The sequence below is a fragment of the Notolepis coatsorum genome (genome assembly GCF_963971535.1).
Source record: "Notolepis coatsorum genome assembly, chromosome: 3".
Taxonomy (NCBI): Eukaryota; Metazoa; Chordata; class Actinopteri; order Aulopiformes; family Paralepididae; genus Notolepis; species Notolepis coatsorum.
The window spans coordinates 107269440-107292466 of NC_140167.1; the positions used below are offsets into that span (position 1 = coordinate 107269440).

At 42.0% G+C, this 23027-nt stretch overlaps 1 protein-coding gene across 1 annotated transcript; it reads right to left on the bottom strand.

The window, feature by feature from the left end:
• Positions 1-26: 26 nt before the first annotated feature.
• Positions 27-22647, bottom strand: dct (dopachrome tautomerase). The gene is made up of 8 exons (XM_084309742.1): positions 22124-22647; positions 20392-20691; positions 19464-19564; positions 19018-19184; positions 6519-6698; positions 5901-6036; positions 5364-5565; positions 27-1285 (listed from the first exon to the last, which is right to left on the bottom strand). Exons 1-8 carry the CDS (start codon positions 22422-22424, stop codon positions 1107-1109), a joined length of 1566 nt encoding a protein of 521 aa, XP_084165868.1. The 5' UTR covers positions 22425-22647; the 3' UTR covers positions 27-1106.
• Positions 22648-23027: the final 380 nt, after the last annotated feature.

The following is a 23027-nucleotide window of genomic DNA, read 5'->3' on the forward strand; positions in this document are numbered from 1 at the left end:
GGAAATAATAGAGTTCAAATCCGGTGGACCCTTGGAGAAGATTCTTTATTATCATGAATAATCACCCTACAGGATGCCCTTTATAAGTTTTGTATCATTGCACTTTTAATGGTAATATTTTTGCAATAAAATATTGAAAATGGACGTCTACAGATCAACATGTCAAAAACAGAATAAGGAAAAAACATCACAGTACTCGTCAACATACTTTTTTTTTCTTTTTTTACAATCATTGCATTTACTGTAAGAGTTGAGTTCCTGGTGGTGATGAAGTCTAATGCTTGGAGTTTGAAAACTAATTCCGAGCGGCAACAACAGTAAAGATCTAGATTAACAAATATGCCTTACTGTTTTTCAATGCAATGAAGATGATTGCATTCGTGTTTTGTTACTCTTCTTGAGAATAAATATTTATTAAAAAGATTCCAAAAGCTTATTCGATGACTCTCCTTTTAACAATTTTTTTTCTCAAACAAACCAGGACAAAACAAGTACGGCATAATGTTTCCAAACTGGTCATTCAAAGGAATGTGAGTTTCCGTGACATTGCCGAGAACAAGGCTGGTACGAAAATCTGTTATATTACACATTCATTTAAAAATGATTATTCATGGAAAGTGCAGAGATCACAAGGAACACGTATTGTAATAAGTTCCCAGCAATAACAACGTGGGAGGACATAAGAGCGCGAGAAATATCACCTTTGAGACTATTTTAAATTCAAGTCGATTCGTCGTCAAAAAACATGACAGCGCTTATGTGTTCAAGATTCTCACTTCCTCTTTTTGTGTGTGCATGTGTGTGTGTCATACATACATCGTGGCTTGTGAATCTCCATACCGTGTGTCATAGGTGGGCTTTGTGAGTGTTGATACGTTTCAAAATAGTCTGTGGAACAGAGGGCACGGGTCAACTCACTTTCAACTGTGTAAAAATGTAAATAGAAGTTGCAAAAGGATTATTCATTCTCACTGATTTGTTAATAGGTTGGATAGGAATGACCTTTCTCGCGCGCTAAAACCTCTTTCAATATCGGAAGAAAATCCACTCTGTGAATTAATTGGATTGAAAGGGAACTGAACCCTGCGACCCCAGCGTGTGGATTCTCAGGCTTCTTCCTCTGTGTACTTTTTGTTGCTGAAGTCCGCTTTGATCAGCGGTTCAAAGCCTCGGCTTCTCCGCTGTCGCAGGTAGAGGACGAAGATGAGGAGGAGGGCCAGGAGACCGATGAACACGCCTCCCAGAGTGGATCCCAACACAACCACGGGGGTTCCGTCGGTCGTCTCTGTGGGGGGTTGGAAGAACATTAAAAGGGATACATTTTTATTTATAGTTTTTTTTTCTCTACCAGGCATTGAGGGCAAAAAAGCTTTGTCCTTCAGTTTCCCTAAAATAGCATGTTAGTGTTGTTGGCAATCTTCATTGAAACCATGGTAGATTGTAATCTTGCAGCTAGCTATTTATCACTTGGAAAAGTGATCACTGTGTCTCACTGTGGCCCTGTAGAGTGTCACTAACATTCATAACCATTCACACTAAAACTTATGGAGTCTAATGTAGCCTACTAATTAATTACCATGCTTTGGTGTTTGAAGCATCTACTAAATGGCATAATATGATTAGATTCTGGCCTCATGTATGGGAAATAATGCATCCTTATCATCTTGCTTTTTCTGTTTGTCAACTCCATCCTCCATTATCAACCAAGATGTCTTTATGTTTTTTTTTTTTTATCCACTTTTTCTCCTCTTTTAAAAACTTTTTTTTCTCCCATCCCAATTTAGCCGTGCCAATTCTCCCCTTCCCTGTCTTGAACGTTGCTCGCATATGCCCCCCACTGGCTCGTTGTAGGGAGGCCTTGCATCACATGTCCCCTCCGATACATGTGGAGGCAGCCTGTCATATCTTTTCACCTGCCAGCGCGGCCTCTCATTTGGCGAGGTGTAACGTGTGGGAGGCTCACACTACCCCCGCCATTTTTCCTGTCTCTGCTGTGCAGGCGTCCCCCAACCGACCTGTAGGAGTCGCTGTCCACAACGTCCAGATTACCACCCATCGACTTCCACCCGCTAACTCTGCCAATTAAGTTAGTATGACGGCCGGCCCAAGCCGGAGGCAACGCCGACAGCCGGAGTCGAACCCGGTGTCTCTTGCGCGTTGGTGACGAGCGCAATGTCCTCTGCGCCACCCAGCCGCCCCAAGATCTCTTTATGTTATAGAATAAAGTAAAATGATAGTAATGCATTATTCCAAAGATAATAACACCTCTTAACACAATGGCGCCCAAGCACGGAGATCTCAGTGTTTCGATTCCACCCGTTGTGGACAGAAGCACGGATATATCCGTGGCAAGTTGTTATTGCTTTTATTCCATTTTAATAACCTATTCAAGGTCGCCGAGCGGCACTGCAGATTTACCCTACTCTTTGAATTCGCCAACATGCAATACCGGCCAGATCCTCTTAGGGGCGCTATCGCGATAATAGAGTGTTCCCTGTGGCAGAAGTTGTCTTTCTTTTTTTGAATCTCTAATGTATAGTTTTCTACTCATATGAAGCGATAGCTATTGTCTGTTGCACGGGATACGTTTTGAATTGCGGATTTCACTATCAAATAAGGGGATTTATCATCAGCCAATGGACATATCGATCTACCAGATGGCGATCGATAACGGGGAAATGCTCGGGGGGATCCAACCGGCTCATGGTAAGATCTTTTTCACGTAAATTACAGCCCGATCGGGCATTGTTTTGATAGCCATCCAGGCGATCGGCCTATGTGGCTAGTTAGACGAACACGGTTATTGGTAATCAATAATAAGAAACGACGTCCCGTCCCCCCCCTTTCATGCATACATGCTTTGGGATCGTGTCGATCATATGCAGTTTGAGTTATTTCTGTAGCATCTGTAAAACGGAAATGCCATTGGATATAACGTTAGCAGCTATTAGCCCTATATCTAGCCTTCCAGAAAATATACTAGTCCCAAATCCGGTATAACGCTTATATTCACGGCGCTATAAAATGAGAACCTATTGATGCATTTTTTTTTCTTTAAGCCATTTTGAAGGGACGGTTTATGGACTCAATTGACAATGAGAATGGACAGATAGCAATACTATAAAGTATAGATTTAGCTCTAGAAACAGCCCCACGTTTGTTTACATTCCCCGGTCCTCTTGACATTAATTAGACTCATCCCAATGGCCCTGAATGTGTTAAGCCCGGAGCCCTATTTTCTGAAAATCTGCCTAAAATACATACCTAAGTAAATGGAATATTGCTCCACTTCTACAAGGTTCATTTGCATGTTTTTGCATGTTATTCCCAGTGTCAGAAATATTGTGTCTATTACTAGGCTTGCTTAAATTGTGATGAAACATAGGAGAATATTAATTATGATTTTTCTTTGTATCTTTGACAGTGAATAATAACACCATGCTAAAAATGAAATATTGATGATAATATACATTATAATATAACTGCTGTTTTGACATAGTTATGATGTTTATACTTGAATACATTTGGGGGAAAAAAACGATAATTTTGTCAGACAGTCTGCAGAGGTTGATTTATCACGTGATGACATTTGCGGTCTGCCCCAAGACCGCACGGGCGGAAGAGGTTAATAACAGTGGGAAGTCATTAACACATCCACCGCCAAAAACGGCTTAAGACGGGTTTCAAGGTCATGCGAATTCCGCCATTCCACGGCGTACGACGTTATTGAGATCATATTTCATTTGTTTGCCATGGTATTCATAATTCCCTCGCCCAGCCTCGGCTGAGACAGTGGGACTCGGCACAACCGTGCAATGCTTCAATACCGCCGCCTGGTGGATGATCGGGCGAGTTACAACCGGAAATGGATCTCTGGTGATCTCTGTGCATCTGGGAAATGCGTCCGGCAGTCACATATTGTTGCGGGACTCTAGACACACATCTGTGTATATGGATCGCTGCCATAACTCAATAATCGATATGCTTTGGGCGTTTATTGCGCCATACAAACCGGAAATGGATCTAGTCGATCGACGTCAAATAAGTGGGATCTTTTTCCTCCAGTCTCATCGGCGAACGGAGGACAGTAACGTTACTTTCAGCGTGATTGTTTATTATTATTAATGCAAACCGCTCTGATCAATATATCACCCATACTACATAAAGCATTTACTGACGATCACGGAATTATAAACGAGCCCCCCCCCCCTTCATCTGCGCATGATGAGTCATAACGTTTAGGATCGTATTCAGTTGGATTTTTTTATATAGCGTGGATCGCGAATAAACTGCAATCGATAATCTACATTATGCGTTTAGGCCTATAACTAGCGTTCTAGGAATTACTGCAGAAAACGATAAAAACATACTTATATTCTAGACGGTATTTTCGTATGAATATATGAATGAAAAAGTATAATGTTCCTACATCCTGAACGATAGCTAATGTTAAATGGGTTGAATCGATGTTGAATGGGCCATAGTAATGTCAATTTAGCAATACAATTTAAAAAGTTATAGCCCTGCAAAGAAGGTGAACATCTCCATAGGCTTAGACTGGTGGCAGTGATCATACATTGATGGATATAAGCGTGGCAGTTAATGTGTTAAGGAACACCCTGATATACAGTATTATGCCCCATAATCTTCTTTAGTATTTAGTACAAATTCCTTTGGTTTGAGAGGTATTGAGTTAATAAATTGGAATGTGTGAGATTATGGGCATAATTAATCAGCTTTATTTTAGTCTTTAAATGTGAGCCCATTCTGTCCAAGGAGGGATGGAAACAAACGGGTTAGAGGAGGACTGAGGCTGGGGAACCCACAGGGCAACCCCCCCCCCCCCCTTCTTCCAAGATATAACGTCTAGTAAATAAGTACACAAAGGAATTTACTGTATTACTATATATAGTCGTCTGTAAGGAGGGAGGCCCATATAAATCACTGCATCTAGGATTCTAGGCCCTTTGTGACCTTACTCACCAGTGAGTCTGTTCATTTCATGTGGGTTCCAAGTATTTTACCATTACAAATGTTTGTGTAGTTTCCATAGGCTTTCATTGTATCTGAAAATGTGTCTTAAACACCACATAAACCCATGAAAGTCACCACATCTGACTAAAATGCCTGATGTGCAGTTATTTTCCTGAACCCCCCCTCCTTTCATGGGTTTATGTGGTGTTTAAGACACATTATCAGATACACTGGAAGCTAATAGCAGTGGTGAATCTTAAACTACAGTACCAATTTAAAAACGATTGGGGGGAAAAAGAAGGGTGTCTTGAATTGTTTGTATAAAGGCAAGAATGACTTGGAACCCACATGTCAAAGAGACTGGCGTGGCCTTTTAAGAAATAGCTTACCTTCCAGCTCTAAGGCATAGGAATAGCCCAGCTCTTCAGCCGTTATATAGATCTCCTGGTTAGTGACCGGAGGGAAGAAGGGGACCATGTTGAAATCCTTGTTGTGACCAATAGGGGCCATTTGATCTGGGAAGCTGGAGTTCGGTGGGATATACTTCTTCATCCACTTATCAAAGATGCCATCGGTGTAAGAATGGAGCACCTGCAGCATTAGCAAAAACAGATACATCTTAGTGATTTTTATATAACTTTTATTCAATAAAAGATCCTTAATTTAAAAGATAAAATAAAATGATTTCCTAGAATTTGACTTTTACAGAGGAACACCGGTATAACAGGAGATTAGTGCCTGTCAAACTAGGCAGGTACCTGTCAGTTGTCTGGAAAGTTGTCTACAACTTTAAAAAAATAAATAAAAAAATCCTTTTGGAGGTGGAGCAACATTGGAGCAATAGTGCAGGAACCCACTAAGCAGGAAGTAAAAAAGAAACTTTTTACAGTGGCTATATTTGTATTTGATAATAATGAGGTCCTGACCGGGAAGATGGGGTCGTTGGCTGCAGAGTGGGGCGTAGCACTAGTTCCGTTCAGGAAGGAGTGGACCAAATTGTGCAGATTGTTGACCGTTCCGTCCATCTGTCCGTTTGGTTTGTCAAACCCTTCAAGAGCGTTCCTGTGAGGGTTGAGAGACAGTATTGGTATTAAAACAATAACCATGATAGAGTCATTTCAGTGTTTCCCACAAGCCTATGTTTTTGTAGAAGTGAAAGTTGTTGTGGGCTTATTTTAGCTATATGGTTCTACACCCATCCCTGCTTTGGTGCCAGTTTTGATTGTAGTTTATAGTTTTTTTTTCGACTCTTTATTATAATATAATAAATATTGACCTTATATTGGTTTTTCATTGTGGGTAAATTGGATTCATTAATATTGTGTAAATGTTCTAAATTAATGGTAGCGGATATGGACCACTAGCCTAGCTTAATACTCCAGCTAGCTGGTCCGTATCCGCTTCCATCCATTCTTGCTAAGCTAGGCTAGCTTGCAGCCGAGAGAAGACGGTAAGCGCATTTCCCATCCTGTCGGTGTGTTCCTCTAATAAATTGCACTGATTATAATCAGAAGGGTGTAGGCTACTGCACAAGAATGGATTACCTGAAGCTGAAGGTGGAGTTGGTGAAGTAGGGAGGGCTGTCGTAGGCCTGCAGGTTGAGACAACTCCTGACGTCGTTCATGGTGGGCAGCATGACGTTGGGGCTCTGCATCATCCCCCTCCGGATGACCCCCTCGTCGCTGCCGTTACAGAGAGTCACCAGGCGGTTGTAGTCATCCAGGCTGGAATGGAGAAGGCGAAGGATGTGAGAAAGAAAAGCGGGGGGAAAAGGGGAACGCAACCCATTTTAAGAATGGATATCAGAAAGCAGAAAGCAGAGAGAGAATCCCTCCGATCTGTGATGTACTGGGGCTGCTCCGTAGACAGTGAATGGGGCTCTGACTTCATGAGGCCATAACATGGTTGTGTGAGCTCTTACACCCAAAGTATATAGGCCCTACATAGATGTACACTGTTAAAAAAATAATCACAGGAATTCACTGTATTATTTTACAGATTACTTTTGTTTTTCTACTTTAAGTGTAAATACCATACAAATACAGTAAATTAGCTTTTATCAAAATATTAACCATTAAAATAAAGGTTGTAAATATCTGTAAATGTATTTGATTTTACTGTCATTTGGAAACTGTTGCTGCCAGACATGTACAGTACGTTTTTTTTTAGTGTAGCTATGTTAACAGTGTAGTCTAGCATTACCAGAGGGTCTGAACCCAAATTAAAACCAAAACGTTGGGTGTAAGAGCTCACACAAACATTTGGGGCACAGGAGGATTTGAGAATTCGTACAATTGGTTACAAATTCCCCTTTAAACTCACAACAAGAGCTGTTCCCAGACAAAGCCCATTGTGACAGTTTCACTAGTCCTGCGTCAATTAGTTCGGTGTTGGTAGGTCACCACACTGTGAGCCAAGGTAAATCCCTTGTACATTTTGAACTCACAGGGTTTAGGCGATAAGTAGACTAATCAGTTGTTTAGGTCTTAGTCAAGACTTTTTTCCCACGGCGAGCGCACGGACTGCCGCCGGGAGAGTATGCATGGAAAATTGTGGTCACTCACTCTGCGCAGGTGACACTGTGGGTCTGTGTGGTTTCAATCCATGTTTGTGGATTAGTGGTTGTTTCATATTGAGGGATTTATTTCCAGTAATATGGAATAATGTCCTGCACGATACTACTGTATGTGGGGAAACCACAATTTTCAGATTTGTTGATTAAATCAAATGGTAAATGGCTGCATTTATATAGGGCTTTTATCCAAAGAGCTTTACAATTTATTCCTCACATTTGACCCATTCACTCACACATTCACACACCGACGGCGGAGGCAACCATGCAAGGTGCGCTTGCTGAAGGACACTTCGACATGCTGCCCGAGAGCGGGAATCGAACCGGGAACCTCCGGGTTACCAGACAACTGCTCTACCTCCCAAGCCGACGTCAGTCGACAAAGTCATATGAAGGCTAAGAATGTCTTTAGTTGAGGACAGTTGTTACGACCCTGGCTCATGGGCACGCAACCTATGTGCAAACCAACACCAAAACCCTGTGCTCTAACTCAAAATGCTACTATAACAAGGAACTATTAATGTAAATGTAAACTAAAGTACTAATGTAAACCCAACGGACACGGACTGGAAGAATGTGACAGCTCTCCCTCTAAACACCGACCCTGCATGTGTGTTACCAGTGTTGGTTTTAAAGATGCTCCCAGCAGGTAACCAATCAGCACTAATTGGCTAATTGGCAGCCCTCACCTGCATGCCCCGTGACACAGGAGTGATCAGGCCTGCCTGCACAGTGACACAGGAGTGATCAGGCTCGTGGTACATAACACCTCCCCCACCAAACTGGTTGCCCCAGAGGCAACCACCAAACAACAACCCATAAACAAAACAAAAAAAAAAACTGTGACCCATTAGTTGTCAGGGCCACTACCACAACAGCGATAGCGGGTCGGCCCCTGTCGAACATGACCACCAACCGTGTTGTATGCTCCCTTTCAACAGGCCCCTCCACCGATACCGATCTGTCAAAAATAGACAACTGTGCTCAACAGAACAGAACACAGCACAACAAAAACCATAGATCACTGATACCACCACCGCGCCCATATCCATCCCACCTGGCACTGGCAGTTCAGGATACTGCAAACCGTGAACATCCAGAGTAGGATGTACCGCCTCAGGTACAGCCCCAGCGTACCGGGAACATGGCAGTACGACAGTCACAAAAACGTCTGGAACACCATCTAAAATGGCGTCACCCAAAATAACATTGTCCTGATCAAAATCAAAATGGCTGCCACTCAACAGACCAGGTCGCGAAGGCGGCTCCTGCTCCACAGGACACAGGTAACTAGGTTGACCATCACACCTAGTGCATGGCAGAGAATCAGTGTGGACATGTGGATCAATGTCAGAATCATCAACTGACATACTGGGACCATCCCTGCCCACAAGTGAAACATTAGGGACAATAGAGCTACTGTGGGAAGGCTGGCAGCCTAAGTCAGGCTTAGTAGCCTCTCCAACTAGAACGGTGTCACATGAAACAACAGCACCTCTCATAGCATCCTTCCCACACTCATCCTCCAATTCCAGGGCTGTACGCTAAGCTTTTTCACTAGGGGCACACTTGCCCCTAAATGAGAAATTTAGGGGCAAAGAATATTTTTTAGGGGCACATTTTTAAATAACTATTTTACCATTATAGTAGGGCTGGGCGATATGGCCTCTAAATGATATTGCGATATTTTTTGGCCATATCACGATACACAATATATATCGCAATATTTTGACATTTCCTAAAGCACTTAAAATGCTTGATTTAACCCTTTGATGCATACAGTCACGCCAATATGATGATTATAATAAGTCCCTGCAACATATGTTTGCATTATTAAACCATGAAGATGCTTTAAAAAATAATTTAATGAAAATGTACTAAGAGTAGTCTACTGACACACTAATAAAAAAAATTATTTACATCTAAGACTATTTATATAAAAACTCTTGGGTGCCCTTTTTTTGCACAGTACTGTGTTTTCTATCCACTTTAGCCAAACACACACACACACATATATATATATATATATATATATATATACTACTGTGAGAAAATAATAATTACACACAAAGGGATAATGGCTTATAGCAGACTTAATGATTTTAGAATATTTCAGATAATGAAATTAAATGTTTATCATCAACTATCCAGTTAGTATTTATACTGTCTGTAACGTTTGGCTACTTTAAATCATTGAATGTAGAGAGAGAGCGAGAGAGAGAGAGGGGGCGAGAACGCACAAGAGAGCCAGCCCCCCCCCCCCCCCCCCCGGTTTTGTTCTAGGTTCGCGTTTTGATCGTCTAAGCTGCCGTAGGTGATGACGTCACACTCGAATGTAAACAGGAAGAGTCAAACACGGAGATGGAAAGTGGATGATATACAGAAACGAATAACTAATAAATATGAAGTTATGTTTAAACTTCTGTTGTCAAGCGTTGTCACTTGTCAATATAACCCACCCCCTTTCCTCACTTTTCCACCGTCCCTGCTTCACTCGGGACCACCAGCTAACGTTAGCCTAAAGCTCCGCCGTCCCTGCTTCACTCGGGACCACCAGCTAACGTTAGCCCATTGCTCGTGTCAATTAAATTGCATGTTATTAAATGTCCGCGCTGGTCTGTCTAATGAAATTACAACCGCAACATTATGTCGCCTGTACAGCCCTGGTTGTAGGCTAATGTTAGTGTAGTGAAATGCGAATGAAGGGGTGAAATCACTATTCGCAAGCTTGCGAGTAGATATAATTTTTCATTCGCACCGGCCAAATTAGGGGGCAATTTGCGACGATCTCGTCGCAGCGTACAGGCCTGAATTCGTTCGTGGCCTCAGCCACCGTACAGGCTGGGAAGACCTTGAGACACTGCGCTGCCATATCATCTCCTGTCACATGCTTCTCCGGCACGCATGTCAACTCTGGTTTCACCACCGGGCCTAACACAAAGCCACAATCAAGAGAATCATTATGCAGAGGTACATCCACAGTGTGCTTTCCAAAATTCTCAACAGGTACACATTTTAATTCAACAAAGAATGTGTCACTAAGTGTAATGTCCCAAGTCGAAGTATCAACAACATCACTTTTGTCCTTTGACATTTCTCGTGCCACAGCACACACAGGAAACACTCCTGGATGTTTCTGTGCCAGCTCATTAGAGACCTCAGAAACCACAGGAATGGGAGTTACAACCGGAGTAGCCAACACTTTGTCACCAGCCAAATCATTCCCTAGAATGAAGGACACCCCCTTTATGGGAATGTGAGAACATACCCCCACACAACAACATTGCCTGATACTAAGGGAGAATTGAGCGTGACCTCATGCAAAGGTGCATCCACAAATCCACCCCCAAAGCCCCGAACAACGACACCGGAATGCAAAGAAGAGTTTTCTGAAAATGGCAAAACCCCCTCCAGAATGAGGGACTGAAAAGCACCGGTATCTCTCCAAATTGTTATAGCCTGTTTGGACTCTAGTGCATTAGTCAGGGAAACAAATCCATTCATCATAAACCTTGAGGAACCCTCGAGCTCTTTGTCCACACGTTTGATACTTCCCCCATCCCCATCTAACGTTGGCATAGGTGTTCTGCATATGGTTTCTACCAGAGCCACGGTTCTGAAATTTTTCTGCTCAAGCACCGCGCACCCAGCAACGATATGACCAGGTTCTTTACAGTAGAAACAGATAATCCCTTCTGGGAATGCACCAGCAGAACCACCCCGCCTAGGAGGTGAAGTTAACTGACCAGCAGACACAGGTTTTGGGAAACGGCCCCCCTGAACAGGACGCCTATCCCCGGACTCAACACGGTAGTCCTCCAAAAACACGGACTTGTGTGTCAACACAAACTCATCAGCGAAGACAGCGGCGTCGCCTATCTTCGATACCTTACGCTCATTTAGATGTGTGGAAACGGTATCAGGAACACATCTTTTAAATTCCTCTAGGAGAATCAACTGCCTAAGCTGCTCTCTTGACTCTGCCTTCTGAGAAGTGCACCACCTGTCAAACAGGTTCTCCTTCTCCCTTCCAAATTCAACATAAGACTGCCCCTCCGACCTGCGATAACCTCTAAAACGCTGACGATAGGCCTCGGGGACCAACTCATAAGCCCTCAAAATGGAAGCTTTAACCAGCTCATAATCAGCGCTTTGTTCAAGGGACAGAGCAGTATAGGCTTCTTGTGCCCTACCAACTAAAACACATTGCAGCAGCAGTGTCCAGGCGGTATCAGGCCACTTCAATGTGGTTGCCATCCGTTCAAAAAGGGGAAAATATCTTTCCACGTCTTTCTCAAAATGGAGGTACCATCCTAATATTCCTGCCTACATCAAAACCGGAACGTGACTCTGGATGCAGAGCACCCGCCTGCAAGGCAGCATGATTATATTCAAGCTCCTTCTGTGCACGCTCGTGCTCCAGCAACATTTGTTTCTCCTTAAACACACGCTCCTCACGCTCACGCTCATGCTCACGCTCACCTTTCCTCTCTCTCTCCTTAAGCTCACGCTCTTCTTTCCTCTCCTCACGCTCTCGCTCTAGCTGCCTTTCCTTAAACTCCAACTCCCTAATCCTCCACTCACCCTCTACACCAGGTAATAGCGGAGACGCGCCAGACGAAGGAGGCTCCTCCACCCTCTCCTCAAGCACCTGCTCCCTAATGAGTAACACCCTTAAAGCACACAAGGCAGTCGGCTTCAAACGCTTCTCACCTGCAGAAAGCTCTACCCTGTAGTGTACAGCAAGCTCTAGAAGTTGTTCTTTGGAAAACTTCTCCAACATGTCATGAGACGGGCGATCAACAAAGTCCTTGATGGAAGCCATCGTCACTGTACCAGCCACCACAAGCTACACACTTTACCTCACAGTCACGAAGAACCACTAACGAACCACGAAGACCCCCCTAACGAACCACTGAAGAACCACGAAGAACCACTGAAGAACCATGAAGAACCACTGAAGAACCACTGAAGAATGCTAAATGCCAATAATAACAACCAGAAGGGAACGCGGTGGAAATGTGAGCTCTACGGAGCACACCTTTCTAGGTTGCAAAAAATAAAAAATAAAACACACCCACCCTAAATAGACGTGTCATACACGCAGGGTGTTAGGTGCTACCAGGTATGCTCACCAAACCCTCAAACAAACAAAATAAATCCAACAAACAATTCCAAACAGGTGCGCCTTCTAACCTGATATGACTACATATTAGGGGTGGACGGTATGGTCTAAAATGTATATCACGGTATAATTTGAAGCATAGACGGTAACGGTATATATCACGGTATCATTGTTTTTGATAAAAAAAAATTTTTTTTATATAATTATTTATTTTTATTTTTTATAAAATATATATATTATATAATTAGACTTGTACTGGTATTATCTGCGAGACATCGCCACCACGCAACAAGCTCCACTGTCTGTGTGTACTCTAGTAGCCTCCAGCTACGGCCAGGATTCTCCTGAGCTGCACCTGGACCTATACTCTAGTAGCCTCGAGCAGAGCTACGGCCAGGATTCTCCGGCGCTGCACCTGGACCCTATTGTATTGGTATTATAACGTTAGCAAGCCCTCAGCTCGAATACGCATCGAATCAGTGTTATAAGACATTGATATCATGAGCTATCTGTAGCTACTGCATATATAACGTTAATACAACGCCTCAGTGAATTATTTAGTTCAATGGGACATTTCGTTTTGAACGGTGAACTAATTTGCGTTAACGTGAGCTAACAGGTAGCATACACGTCTCTAGTACTAGACTTTGTGGAGCGTGTGTTGATGTCAGGAGCTATCGGTAGCTGGCCGACTAGATACCGTTCGGTTAGACAATGCCCCATCATGTATTAAACTAAAAGTGAATAGTTGACTGGGTCATTTTGTAACGGTAGCTAAGCTAACGTTAGCTCAGGGAGACGCCGACAGCTCCCGTGTCCCGTCCCACTAGACTACTAGACCCGTGTTTACATGCGTGCGGTAGGGGCTGGCACGCCCACTGCGCGAAGCCTCCTAAATAACTTTTTCCAGTTCGCACATATCTATTATCTATGACTAATTCTATCTATTTTTAGGGGCAAATGCGAGTGAAATAGTCGCGCTGTGGTTACATGACGTCATTGCTATTTTAGAGCTGCACTACCGGTTACACGGTATACTCAAAATCCATACCGTAGAGCAAATTCATACCATTTATACCGTATACCGTTTATACCGTCCACCCCTACTACATATGCTTCTACGTCTAAACTGCAGAAAAAACCGGCCCACCACATGTCTACCCTAAGAAACTCTAAATCAAGCCCTACCACACTACCTGTGTTTTCTGGCCGCCCTAATCTACCTACCCTTAAACTAATGCCCTGTAGACCTAACCATCTTCAACCACACCTGCTACTAGAGCTGCCGCGATTACCGCATTACCGCGGTATCGCTGTTACATCACGGCCACCGCAGAGTAGGCTGAATACCGCGTCACCGCTGGTTTTTATAATAATAATAATAATTTACCCTCCTCTCGTTGGGCTTGCGGCTCTGCAGATATACCCTACTCGTCTATCGCGGTTCCAAGCGACCCTATTGGGTACCAGAAAAGTCACGTGAAACATTGCAGACCACTGATTGGTCAGAAGAGAGACGCGTCACACGTTTTTACGTCCTGAATGTCAGTTCATCACAACAGCTAATAACGTTAGCTTTAACTCTCCGCCGGAGTGGACTATCATCGCTCTTCAGGAGTACTAAACGAGACATAATGATTTTACTGTCTGCAACGAATGTTATAATAAAAGCCCTTCGTTCTATACACTTGTCTGATTGAAAACGTTATTAACAGACCGCAGAATGGGACAACTCAGCAGTCAGCACGCTCTGAGCAAAGAAAGGAACTGAGATATGAATAGAGTATTGCTTGCTATGGTCCGGTAAATACGCTGATGTTATTGAACGCATAACTATATAATGTCAATGCCACAAAACGAATGCCTTTATTATAAAGTAGTAACTTTATAGTAATAATAATAAGAAAGGGTCGGGGGGGTGCCCGCGACACCGAGTGAACTGCGCATCCGTGTTTCACTTTCAATAACTAATGCGTGCTTGCCGAATCCCAAACAATATTCATGCTGCAAAGTCATCCTCTAAAGATAGACATTTAGACTAGAGGCAGGCTATAGGCTATATGCTATAAAGAGTAGACTACTACTAAAAAAAAAAATGCATTCAAACTTTTTTTTCTTTTTTTTTTGTGTGCGTGCGGTAAAAACCGCGGCGGTAGGAAATATTTTGCAAATTTGTGCGATAAGGAAATAATCAATACCGCGGCAGCTCTACCTGCTACCAGTCAAAGATCATACTTGACCATCCACCCATCCAGTACATGATACGGTACCAGACAAGCAGATGGTGCTAATCCCTTCCCTGACTGCCCCAGGAGTACGTGGTGCACAGGACGCTAACCAATAACCAGAAAATAATGTCCCCATCTACATGTGGTGCCCACTAAACTATATATTTTAACAGCATAAGTAGTTACATCAAATTACAAACAAATACGGCATACTCATCTGTTTGATGAAATGGCTCAAGCCCCCATGTTACACCATATGTAACAAACACCACCCAAACCATAATACCATGACCCCCCGTGTAACACAAAAAAAAAACACCAAACTAATTTCTAGGGGTAAATATCCCGGACGAGCGCCCAACTGTTACGACCCTGGCTCATGGGCACGCAACCTATGTGCAAACCAACACCAAAACCCTGTGCTCTAACTCAAAATGCTACTATAACAAGGAACTATTAATGTAAATGTAAACTAAAGTACTAATGTAAACCCAACGGACACGGACTGGAAGAATGTGACAGCTCTCCCTCTAAACACCGACCCTGCATGTGTGTTACCAGTGTTGGTTTTAAAGATGCTCCCAGCAGGTAACCAATCAGCACTAATTGGCTAATTGGCAGCCCTCACCTGCATGCCCCGTGACACAGGAGTGATCAGGCCTGCCTGCACAGTGACACAGGAGTGATCAGGCTTGTGGTACATAACAACAGTCCTATAGGCAACAGTGTTAATTTTGGCAGCTATTTTCATTTTAGTTTTAGTCTTAGTCATGTGTCAAGTGCTCCTTTTTCGTTTATCATATTTAGTCATCTGCATTTCTTTTTCGTTTAGTCAGTTTTATTCAACTAAATGTCTGAGCATTTTAGTTTTAGTCAGTGTTAGTCTCGATTTAGTCTTTTTTGTTTTTGTCTAGATTTAGTTTTCGCTAATGAAAAAAAGGCATTTTAAATTTGTATTGTAAATAATGCAATTCTATTTATTAAGTATAGTCTAGCCAAAACCCTATCAGCTGATTCACAATAAGTTCAGTAGAAGGCTAGAAGCCCAATAGTAACCAAACATTCCTTGAAATGGTCAATAGATTCAGAAATAGTCAGACATGGAATGGAACATATTCTGATTTAAATGGCTTTTTTTTTTTTTCAACAAAGGAACATTATGATAGTGTAAATACACAGTACACACTGATTGCACTGATTCACACACGTCACACACACATTCCCTTTTGTCCCTCGAGTCGTACCGTAGATCGCTGACGTCACTTTAAACTTAAAATGGCGGCCCCCATTAGAGCATTCGGCTAATAACATTAGCTTAGCGAACCTGCCACCGCACTTCTATGTGCATAAGTACAGTGTACAGTGTCCCCCCCCCCCCCCCCACCTCCAATGTACAGCCCCCACCCACCCACCCACCCAACCCCACCCCACCCACCCAACCTCCCCCAATGTACAGTTTCTACGTCAAATGTATACACTCTTTTTCTGGACACCTTTTGTATCACAAACAGTACTGTATTTGCAAATCTGATATGTCATACATGTATAGATGTAGCAGTACTGTCTATCTGTATGCCATGTATGTCATATTATGATGAATTGAAAATGGGGGACCCTGATGTAAACAAGACGAAAGTCTTTCTCTGGTCTGCATCCCCTTAACAATTGTATGTATTGAGCTGTACTGTACTGTACCCATTCTGCAATCTGTTAATAAACTTTTCAATCAATCAATCAATAAAGTGTGGTAACAAAATATCACAGCCCCTAAGACTGGGAGCATTCTAACTCTATTGAGCATGTACCCAACATTATATGAAAAATAAAAAGTCATTACGAAGTTTTAGTGCACTTCAAGCCAGGCACGTTGGAAGGGGGGGGGGGGGGGGGGGGGGGGTGCGGGGGGTGCGGCAGTTATTGCAAAGAATTAAAAAAAATTATATATATATATATTTTTTTTATGACAGTATTTATATATTTGTATATTATATACTGTAACTGTATAACTGTAACACTGTATATTATAAGTTTATCCTGCTCAAAGCACTTCACCATTTTGATATTGTGTGTATTGAGCCATACTGTAGCCATTCTCCAATCTGTTAAATAAAGTTTTCATTCATTCATTACACTACTGTACGTACACAATCATATGTGTAAAACCGACAAGATTGCAGCAGAGTAGATTTTAGAGTGATGACAGACTGTCACAGACTGATTGAATGACAGGTGAAACAACTAATTGTATTCACCTCCCGTCTCCCGCCCTTCCCACGCGCCAGGAACCACTGAGCTACTGTGATACAGTGCTTGCGCAGTCTGTCGATTTTAGATAGTAGTCAGACTTTGCTAGCACAGAATGTCTCACTTGCAGAAAATAAAAATATCAGATTTATTTTCAAAACGTCCCGCCGGTCCCAGTGACAGTCCCACTAAATCTGATAAACGTCAGAGAGAGACAGAGACGACAGGTTCAGCCTCAGCATCAGGTATTGAAGAGTTAACTGAGTCTGTTCCCCTATACCCCCCCTCGGGCGCCAGGGGCTTCCACTGAGGGGTGATGCAAATAGGGATGGGGTGTTATGGCAGCTGATAATGGAAAGAGTGCGCACCGAGTCTGATCCCGAGTTGAAGAATTGGCTCCAAAAGAGAGACAACTGGATGTCCAACAACATCCAAAACGAAATCTTACAGCTGTTTGCCCATGATATTCAGCGACAAATTAGAGGCAAAGCCGGCAAAAGCCCATTCTTTGGCTTGAGCGCTGACGGAACCACTGATGTCACTGGAAAAGAACAATTATCGTGTAATATACAGTTCGCCGATGACAACTTGGAAGCTCAGAACTTCTTTTGGGGTTTTATTACAATGCCCGGCCCAGACACAACAGCCGAGACGCTGTTTTTGTGTATAAAAGACATTATTTTACGCCTCAACCTGCCCATGGAGAGGCTGATAGGATACTGTTTTGACGGGGCCAACAACATGTCTGGGGGGTACAGGCTAGACTAAAGGAAATGTGTCCCGACTGTTTTCTCCACTGCGCAAAAGAAAAAAAAAATATCTCAAAGGCCGCACCCCTACCGATTTAAAGTTCCAACGTGCCTGCTTCAAGCGCTAAACGGATTCATAACTTATAGCAGGGTCAATCTCAGTGTTAGTACGTGTCTGTTTCTTTTCTTTTCATACCATTACCTTTTTAAGTGAACGTGGTCTTGTCCTTGTTGTATCCATGTGTAATGTTGAATAGTAGTGGGTGTACACAGATGAAAGAGAGCAAGTCTGTGTCTGGGATATAGGTCCCGACTTCCAGGCTATTAGCCTAGCCATCATCTCAGCCTCCGTCGTCTTAAATGCTATGTTCTTTTGGTAGAACTGTTCGGCTGCCGCAGGAGTGTTGAGAGAGTAGCAGATTCCGTTCATGGTTATTGGTATAAGCTGTAGTCACGAGAGACCTGGGACACGGTTTTTAGCCTCACGTATGTTATGTAGCTTGGCTTTTAGCCATAAACGCTGCTGAGCTTAACCCGGAAACGGAAATGAGAAATGCTGAAATAATAACGTGACTTATTCTAAAAGTTATAATTATTTTGTCTCATCTTGTTTTAGTCAACATAAATTAAGAGAGAATTCGTCATGGTTTTTGTAAACTACATTTTTGTGTCCTCAGTTGTGGTCAACGATATTTAATTAATAATTTAGTGACGTTAGCGTCACATGGTCTTCAATAACGTGCTTTTATCCAAAGTTCCTGTAGCAAGGGTACCTCAGTTTTCAGTTTGCGATCGTCTCAGTGGGAATGGATCCCTAAATCCTGGCAGCATTAGGGTAGAACTTACTCCATTTAATTGAAACAGGACGATATTTTATTTCAATCCAAACAATGTTCATTGACACCCCACCCCCATTCATTTATCTATGAAAATGGTTAAAACATCTTAGGAGCTTTTCTTGTACCTGACCCAAGATATATTTCTATTCTACCTTTTATACCACATGTATTGATCTTCGTGGATCTTCCTTTATCATTTTAATGTAATTCGTAATACATAGCATTCAAGCTTATTTTTTTCACTTTTTTGGGGGCGGGGGGTTTATTATTATTTTGTGTGACAAACCTGTCGCACACCACCCCCCATTTGGCGAAGCGAGACTGGTTGCTGATGAGTGAGGGGTCGAGTGGGTTGCGTCCTCCCAGCAGAGAGTCGGTACAGACGTCACACTCGTTCTTCCCTGTGGCAAAATTCCAGTATGGTAACGCAAAGCTGTCGTTCCCCGTCAGACTCTGCAGGGGAACAGAAGAACACATCATGAGCTTTGTTGAAATGAACGGTGCCCCGTGCCGTTTATGAAACAGGTTTACTATATCTGTACACATGTAGTATATCTCTTACACATATATTTCTGCACAATAGTATCACACATGTATTATTGACTCCTGTTCATATGTCAGTATGTATTACTGAAGGTGCTGGGTATAATAAAGTGTCTCTCTTGTACTTATTTTCTCTTATTTTCCCTTATCTTATCTTATCTTATCGTATCTTATCTTATGTCATGATACCTGTAGGTCTCTCTCCAGGCTGAGCAGGTGGTATCTGTGCCAGGTGACGAAGGCAGGGCCTTTGTGGGAAAAATCAATGGCCTTGAATGGCCGACCGGGGGCTAGGAGGGAAACAAAGCTTCAGATGAATACACCTCTATATAGTAACACAAGATCATACTGTAAACACTGGCATTAGTGGCATATGTAATTTATTACATACATATAACATACAAACTTCAGTCAAGGCACAAAGGTTGGGTTGACGGCAATCTAATCTGTGAACATAATCAATTGGTAATAGTTTTGTAATAATGAACTATATATTAACTATTACTAGCTACTAACTATAGCCAAGGTGAGGAGCCATAGCCACATTCAGCCATAGACTTTCACTTATGCCCCGGCCCCCCGCCCCCACACACACACCACAAATGACCTCTGCCAGTCCGTCATGCCAGTAGCCATCAGGCTCCACAACTGTGGGCATGGACTGCTGCCAGTAGTTGGAGAACTAACGGCTAGAGAACTTGAGAAGTGTTAGGCGGACTCTTAATTACTAAACACTGCACACTCTGGCGCAGTGTGCTACTACTATGTATACCATGAATACTGTTATCAATAGAATATACAGCATTTTCTTATTTTATTACATTTTATTATTATTATGTTCTATTCTAATGTTATTATTATTTTTACATTATATTACTATACTATATGATTATTTATATTATTTTATATTATTATTATTATTATTATTTCTACTATTATCTTTTTCCCTGCCTGTACCTCCCCTCCCCCGTCCCCCATGTTGCTATGACGCCTGTTTTTCCCCCCAAGGGGATTAATGAAGGAACACTCAATTTGACTTCACTTGATTATAAAATGTTATCGACTCAATCACACTGTGCATTTCAAAATTTTTACAGCAGGGGGGGGTGTTGTTTACCGAGGAGGGTATCTCGAACGGAGTAGTAGTGTTGCCAGACGAAGAAGTCATAGATGGAGATGTTGGTGAACTGGGGGTCGGTTCCGTTTGGCCCCAAGATGCCGAGCCAGTGCTGGGTGGCAATGACGTAGTCTGGGTGTGTGGTGTTCTTGGCCTGGTCCAGCACATCCAGGAACTGCTGCAACTCTCCAGGAGCCAGAGTGAGGATGTCCTTCCTCACCACCAGGGTCTTCCTCACGCCGCAGTCTGCGCCATTCCATCCAAACTTACACACGCCACAGTCAAAGCCTGCATAGTTACCTGAATACGTACACAGAATATAACTCGTTTATTAGAATAGAATACAATACAATACAATACAATAGAACTTTTATTATCCAACAACAGCTGGGAAATCATCGTTGTTGTCACCCCCAGGCAAACAAATAAACATAGTATAGAGATCTAACATTTACATTATAGAGATCTAGTGTTTACATTATAGAGATCTAACATTACATTATAGAGATCTAGTGTTTACATTATAGAGATCTAACATTTACATTATAGAGATCTAGTGTTTACATTATAGAGATCTAACATTTACATTATAGAGATCTAGTGTTTACATTATAGAGATCTAACATTTACATTATAGAGATCTAGTGTTTACATTATAGAGATCTAACATTACATTATAGAGATCTAGTGTTTACATTATAGAGATCTAACATTACATTATAGAGATCTAGTGTTTACATTATAGAGATCTAACATTTACATTATAGAGATCTAGTGTTTACATTATAGAGATCTAACATTACATTATAGAGATCTAGTGTTTACATTATAGAGATCTAACATTTACATTATAGAGATCTAGTGTTTACATTATAGAGATCTAACATTTACATTATAGAGATCTAGTGTTTACATTATAGAGATCTAACATTACATTATAGAGATCTAGTGTTTACATTATAGAGATCTAACATTTACATAATAGATAAGTGTTTACATTATAGAGATCTAACATTTACATTATAGAGATAGTGTTTACATTATAGAGAGGAGAGATCTAACATTTAGATTATAGAGATCTAGTGTTTACATTATAGAGATATAACATTTACATTATAGAGATCTAACATTTACATAATAGAGATCTAGTGTTTACATTATAGAGATCTAACATTTACATTATAGAGATCTAGTGTTTACATTATAGAGATCTAACATTTACATTATAGAGATATAACATTTACATTATCAATATCTAACATTTACATTAGCAAACTAACTACAGCAAGTGGAACAGTGGAGTAAGTTAAAATGCTGCACCAACATACAGTAGCTACAGTAGCAAGCAACTAAAAATAGCAGCACTCTAAGTGTGTGAAAAGAGCTCAGTCAATAGCCTAAATCTATGATCAATCATCAAACATCATGACTTTAGAAAAGGTTTGTGTTTGTTTCCCATAATTGCAAGCAACATAGTGCAATAATTCACCTGTTGCTACAGTCAACACATAATAATCTATTCAGTTCTCACTATAGGTATTTCAAATAAACTGTGCATGTACTTTACAGTGTAATGCCATACTAGGCTATGTCTGAACAAGATGAACTCCAGCACATACAGTGTAATAAAATATAATATTAGGCTACGTCTGAACCAAGATAAACTGACCGTACATTAGCTACTTTGTGAATAAGGTGTTTCTTATTCTTATTAACGTTGTCCTTTGCTCACCGGTGCACCTGCAGGTCTGGTTGAAGAACTTGGTCGGCCACTTTTCTCTATCGTCCACGTTCTTCAGTCGGTACGGTCCGCTCCACGGTTTGCTATCGACCGTGATGTTGCTGCAGCTCCCTCTCCCGGATAAACTCCCACACACATTGGCGGGATTCGAGCCCATGGCGGGACAGCAGCGTTTGGAGAGGATTCCCTCCACGGTGCTGCAGACTCGTGGAAACTGAGCCGAGATGGAGTGTGTCCACAGGAACAGACATAGCAGCCCACATAGACCCGGCGCCTTCATCATCTCCATCATCTTGCACTTCTTCTAACCAGTCGAAACTAATCGATCTGTGCGCAAATTTACTGCAATACGACGGGTAATTCGTTCCCTTATTAGAAGGGCATGGAATCTCGTTTTGCAACGGCCCTCCTGTCTGTGAATCTTTCGAATTGGATCGACTGATAACTTCTTAACATCTATGAAGAAACACCCGGAGCAAGAATACACACTGCGTTCCGGTCGGTTTCATAATCTATTTTCGAAAGCCTCCAATTCCTGTGGTTCCCTTTTAGTAGAGCTAGGGGGGATTAAGCCGTTGGTCTCGTGGTAATCACCTGACGGCAGAGCTATGAGCTGCTGGACAATACAAGGGAATTTCCGTGAGGGGGGACAATATACAATACATTTTAGTATAATCAGTTTGTACAAATTTATCCAGACTGTTCTTTAAAAAATAATGGGGAGGGAAATCAAAAACATAACATAACATAACAAAACATAATAGTTGGCCTGGCTACAGTACAGTTCTAGTTTAAATGAAGGACGTGTTATATTATGTTCACATCCGAACTTGTAAAACATGTTAATACAACTATTGCTGGATGAATGAATGACTTTATTTGACAATATATAAAA